Source organism: Condylura cristata, unplaced genomic scaffold (genome assembly GCF_000260355.1).
Source record: "Condylura cristata isolate star-nosed mole 26May11 unplaced genomic scaffold, ConCri1.0 scaffold00038, whole genome shotgun sequence".
Classification (NCBI taxonomy): Eukaryota; Metazoa; Chordata; class Mammalia; order Eulipotyphla; family Talpidae; genus Condylura; species Condylura cristata.
Window position 1 is genome coordinate 8797511 of NW_004567139.1, and position 5696 is coordinate 8803206.

The 5696-nt window shown below is 63.4% G+C and overlaps 1 protein-coding gene across 1 annotated transcript in view; it reads right to left on the bottom strand.

Annotated features, from left to right (window-relative positions):
- Positions 1-5696, bottom strand: part of PRPSAP1 (phosphoribosyl pyrophosphate synthetase-associated protein 1) — an 18204-nt gene that overhangs the window by 4134 nt on the left and 8374 nt on the right. The window contains exons 4-8 of the mRNA XM_004693517.2: positions 5558-5624; positions 2779-2951; positions 1564-1679; positions 1099-1154; positions 647-792 (exon numbers count right to left, since the gene is read on the bottom strand). Of these exons, the coding sequence (XP_004693574.1) occupies positions 647-792; positions 1099-1154; positions 1564-1679; positions 2779-2932 (472 nt within the window). The 5' untranslated portion in view covers positions 2933-2951; positions 5558-5624. The remainder of the gene's footprint in view (positions 1-646; positions 793-1098; positions 1155-1563; positions 1680-2778; positions 2952-5557; positions 5625-5696) is intronic.

Below are 5696 nucleotides of genomic sequence, written 5' to 3' on the forward strand. Positions count from 1 at the left end.
CGGAGCAGCAGGAGCCAGGCTGGCTGCGGGCAGGTTTTCACTGTGGGGACTTGCAGTTTCCGAGTCTGAAGTAGGTGGATGCGTTTAAGAGCTTTAACGATCCACTCTGCAAGAACACTTGTAGCACGCTAACAGCAAAGACTTAGACGGAAGAAGCATCACTTATCCTCCGACACAAACCCGCTGGAAGCCAGGCGCGGCACACCGAAGGCGCGGCTGCAGCCGCCCGCTCCCGCCCATCCACCTGTTTCTGGGGCAGCGGGCAGGCCTCTCAAAGCAACCGCGTCCGTCCTCTGCGACGCACGATTCGCCCCCAGACGCTGGAGGCCACGCAGGGGAAGCGCCGCGAGGCAGCCGGGCAGCGGGTCAAAGGGACAGTTTCCGGAACAGCGCTGAGGCCTGACTGCCAAGGTCTGCTGCTTGACCTGTGGCTGCCTCCGCTCCAAAACACAAAGTCTGACACCTCGCGCCCCCACAGGCCTCTGCTGAACGAACCGGACCGTCCACCCACGCCGTCAGAGTCAAGTGGCCGTCTCCAGCGCTGGGAGAGCTGGTGCCAGGCCCAGCCGCACCCCGAGGCGTCCACTAGCCCTTCAGTGTTCAAAACTGCGATTTACCAACCCAAAACACAGCGAGCGGCTCTTACGTGGCAGCTCCAGGCCCGGGTGGACGGTGGCGTTCCTGACCATCGGCGGGGAGTGGCGGCCGTCATCCATGTCCAGCTCTGCGCACTGCGCCTCTCCGTGGATCACAGCCAGGCCCAGGCGCAGTCGCTCAGCGTAAGACTGGGCCCTGGGCGGGACGGGACACGTGGGGGCCGGGCCGTGCCTCAGCACTCGCCCCCGTGCGACCTCTGAGGGACACCCAAGGAATCGGAATGGGGGCTGGGCCGTGCGTCACAGGCCAAGAGGACCACGGCCGGGGATGCGGCTACCAGGCCTGTGAAGGCTCCAGCCCTGTTTTCCTTCTGAAAAGGTGAAGGAGGCCTCGTCCTTTCCCAGAAGAAACCCGGCGCTCAGAGGCGCCAGCGCCTGGAGGCCGGGCTGGGCGGGCCAGAGGGCTTGTGTCAGCCCAGGGAGACGGCAGGTGGCTCTTTACCTCTTTGCAGCATCAGGGGACTTGGCTACGATGACCGCGTTCCTGTAATTTGGAATCTAGATTGGAAGGAAAAAGAGGAAACACTGAAAGGTCATCAGAACGGCACCTGGACGCTGGGATCACACCGCCCCGTGTGGCCCACACTAGCCGTCAACTATCCAGAACTCTGGCCACATCTGAAAGCATGCACCTATCCACAGACGTCGTCCCTAAGTACTGCTGCACCGTCAAGGCAAGGCGGAGTGTGTCTTAGAACCTTTGGGAAGATACAAGCGGGCTACTACAGACTCTTAAGGGACACCCGCTTGCGGTCAATGAAAGCTAAGATTCTCCGGCTGAGCCCCGCTGGCCGCTCGGGCGCGAAGCCTTAGGGAAGGTCAGTGAAGTGCCTTGCAGAGCAGAAATCCGACCCCAGGAGACTAGCGGGCCTCTCTGAGGACAGAGGTGTGTGCCGCGGCTCCTCACTTCTTCCTGGATATACTGAAGCAGGAAAGGTGAGGCTCTAAGGTTGTCCACGGGGAAGCTGAAAAAGCCTTGGATTTCCTTCTGATGGAGGTCCATAGTGATAATGTGAGTTAAACCTGAAATTTTAAGACAAAAAATTACAAAGTTCTCCCCCACAAGTCAATGGCAACTGAGGACTCAAACTAGATGGCAGCCCCGTCGCCTGCCTTGGGACAAGGGGCACCAGAGCCCAGAGATCCCACGGGCTTCCTGAACCTTATGGCCCGAGGAAGGCGCCACGCCTGAGCCGAAGGGGCCTAGAACCTTCCACACAGACAAAGTCTAAAGCTAGGGAAAAACACTCCGCTCTGGGTTAGTATCAGCCTAGCCCTGAAGACAGAGGAAAGGAAATTCAGGGAGAGGCGAGCATGAACGTGGATTCACGAACACTTGGTAGTGACCGGTGCACCCGGCGAGGCCTCGACTCGAGAAGCCGGGGTGTGGCTACGGAGCGTGATGAGGGCAGGGGACAGAAAGTGACAGGCGCGCTAGAGGAAAAGAAACTCAGCGACACAGAGGTGGTGCTGGAGCGGGGTGTGATTTCCAGAGGTCACCAAAAATGCCCAGCTCCCCAGCAGCGCAGAGACAAGCCCCTCACGACCAGGGCGCCAGCAGGAAGAGCAGGTGCGGGGGGCGCGTGCAGGTGGCTGCAAGTTCCAAACGGCAGCGCCCGACTTCCCGCCCAACGCCAGCGTCCTCGCTCTCCCCAGAAGCACTGTTTCTGGAGAAGTGGGTTCAGCTGTCTCTGAAGACGGGACGTGCAGTTTCTAGTAAGCTCGAGGCCAACAAAGGTGGTGGCAGGACACTACAGGTTTCACAGTCCAGAGGTTCGTCCCCACCACAAGGTCACAGAATCAAAGCAGCGAGAATGAGCCGCCGCGCAGGAGACCCAGGCGGGAAACAGCGCGAGAGCCGGAAGTGCTGGCACGCGGACTGGGGCAGAGGCGTGGCCTGGACCGAAGCTCAGAGGAGACACGGACGCGAGAGCGCAGCGGGCTCTGCTGGGCCCAAGGCAAGGGCCGGGGAGAAGGCCCAGCTCAGAGGAGGGCAGAGCCGCGAGCCGCCAAGGGAGACCAGGAGCTAAGGCCCTGCTGACGCCGGGCTCGGAGGGCCCCACCCGGGGGCGCGATGGCCACGCGCCTGGGGCACAGCGGCCAGCCCCGGGCCCGCACTCACCGGCCTTGGCCAGCATGGAGGCCAGGAGCTTGCACACGATGGAGCCGCGCTTGCGCATCTTGCTCTGCTTGCTGTAGGGGAAGTAGGGGATGACCCCGATGATGTTCCTGGCGCAGGCCGTCTTCAGCGCGTACGCCATGATCAGCAGCTCCATCACCGCAGTGTTCACGTCTCTGAAACGTGACAATGGCGCTGGATGCACTTCACCGGGCAACCTCTAAGGAGGCCACTGCTGGCCTCCTCACCCCGGCGGCTGGGCTGTCTCGGGGCCTCCGTGGTCACGCTGCTTAGGACGGCGCCTCCTGATCACGGGTGGGGAGGGGAGCCTCGTCTCTGTGGCTCCCGAGTCCCCACGCTCACTGCTGCCCAACGCGCCCTTGCGACACCGCGGGCACCCACAGCTGTCCTGCCAGCGGCCAGTGCCAGAGTGGGTTCGGTCTCTATCTTTTGCAGGTGGAGGGCAGGGAGGTCTCGGACTTCAGTTTCCAAAACCTGCCCCAGGCAGCCTAAAGATACCCCACAAAGGTGACCAGAAGGGCCGGAACCAGACCTGACGGCCCTGGGCTGGCCCCCCTTGAATAAAGCAGCCTGGGGCCCTCTGCTCGGGCTGACCAAGCAGGTGGGCTCTGCCCTGTACAACAAGAAGCAACCGAGAAAGCGGCCCTGAAAGCCTTCTCCCATCACTCTCCCCCGCTTGGGGTGTCCATGGCCCCAACACCCCTCTTGCACTAGCAGTGCGTCTCCCCTGCTTCCCTGAGAAGCTGATCACCCCCAGGGCCGCCCCTCCCCGCGGCGGGGCTCTTCGGTGTCAGTGGCCAGCACGCGACGGGGCGGCTTGTGCGTGGGACCGGGCAGCGCCTGCAGCAAGGGCCGAGGGAGCACTGCGGCCGGTCGCCACAGGCCATCTCTTGACTTGGGTCCATCTGGCCGAGGGGACCGTGCTTGGCGCCCCCCCCCAGTGAGCACAGAGATGCCCTTTCAGCAGCGAGGTTTCCAGGCTTCTCTCAACTAAGCAGGCCTCTGTGGCAAAGCACTTCTCCAGAAGGCAGGAACCCGGTCCGGCCTGACGCCAGGATGCTCCGTGGCCACGATGGCCCGTTCCTGCCCCCTCGGCTCCTTCCTTTGACGTGAACTGGGCATTTTTCTCCCTTACAGCCCCCAAACTGTAATGCTCAAGTCTGGCACCAAAAGGCTAAAGAACATCCCATTCTTTTGGTATAATCAAGACAAAGCCCTGTCAAACACTGACCAAATACTTGGTCACTTTTAGTTCGTTCACTCGCCCCACGGACAGGCATTTACCGAGCAAACAGTCCCAGGGTGCCCGGCGTGCACAGCTGCCAGCGCCCTCGGGGAGGCCAGAGGCCGTCGCTCGGCCGTCACCCGCCCCGAGGAGGGCGTCCTGAGTCAGGCCGTTCCCCTCCCTGAGACGCTGGCGCTGGACTCCAGAGGAAGCACCTCCTCCCCACAGGCGTCCAAGCCAAAGCCTCGTGGGTCTGCAGGCTGGAGCCTCGGGCGCCCTCCGCCAGAGCAAAGGCCTCGGCGGTGTACACACTGCTCGTCAACGCCGGGAGAGACATGGGCCCTCACAGCCCCCGCTGAGGGTCCCACCCTCCCCCCGCCATGTGCCCGTGCAGCGGCAGACTCTGGAGGCGCACGCCGGGGGGACTTGATTTCGGGGAAACTTTCTTTTTGTTAATTACTAATTTCTCCATGTGGCTTTTCTCTCACAGGTTTTCCTGTGCTGGGGGCCTAAGCCCAGGACTCCAGCTCAAGGGCAAGGACGAGGAAGCCTCCCTTGCCCCAGCCCTGCAGGCCAGGGAGGACACAAAGGGCCTTTGTCACACAGACATTCCCACTGGCTGACAGATGCAGCACAAACGGGACAGCAGGCGGCCAGCCCTGGCCGGCCGGGGAGGACGCTGGCCGCAGCCCTCGCTTTGTTTATCTGCCCCAAGCCTGTTCTGAGCCCACCCTGCTCCCGGGGCCGCGTCTCAGGCCCGAGGAGCATCTCCCGCAGCGCGGCCGTGCGCCTGCCAGACCTGGGCTCCGCTGTGGTCACCTGCCTCAGCTGAGCTCCAGGAAGGCCAAACGCAGCCCAGCGAGCCGCGGGGAGCGAGGGCACCGCAGGGCCGCACCCGCCCTCCCGCGCCAGCTCAGCCCACCGCAGCAGGCAAGCGCTGGCGTGTTTTCGGGGGCTGCCCCCGCGTCACATCCAGGGCGGAACCTCGGCGTGGACACGAAAACTGCTCTTCACACCACGCCTAAGCCGAGCCGACGTGGCCCGTGACACGGCCCTGGCCTCACGCTCCTGCCAGGGCCGGGAGCAAGTGCCCTGTCACGCTGGAGAAGACAGCGGACACCCCCCAAGCGCAGGGCCACCTGGGGTGAGGGTGGGCGCAGCGGTCGACTGCAAACTCCACCACCGCGCTTCTGAGCTGGGAAAGGCCTGGAGGCCGGGGCACCCACACCGGGGTTCAATCCCGCACTCAGCGCCTCCAGGGGTGAGAAGGGGGCGGCGGTCTGGAGAGCCGGCTGCCGTCCTGGGGGGGGCCCGGAGGCCTCGCGCCTCCCCTGACAAGCCGGAACACGCCACGGGCCAGCTGACTCGCGAGGAGAGGGCGGCCAGGCAGACACTCCGGCGCGACGTGAGAAACAGCAGGGATGCCGGACACTGGCGTCCTCACACACAAATCGCTCGTGAGTGTGACAGACAGGAACAAACGAAAAGACGTCTCCTCGGCCTGCGGCGGGGCGCCGAGGTGCCGCTGGCCCTTACCTGGGTATCGTCTGGATGATGAAAATGTCTTGGCCGCGAACGGATTCTTTTATTTCAACTCTTGTTTCTGAAAAATAAAAAGGTCCCGTCGTGTGAAGAAGCCTGGCCCAGCGCGGCCGCGTGCACGGGCGCCAGCTAG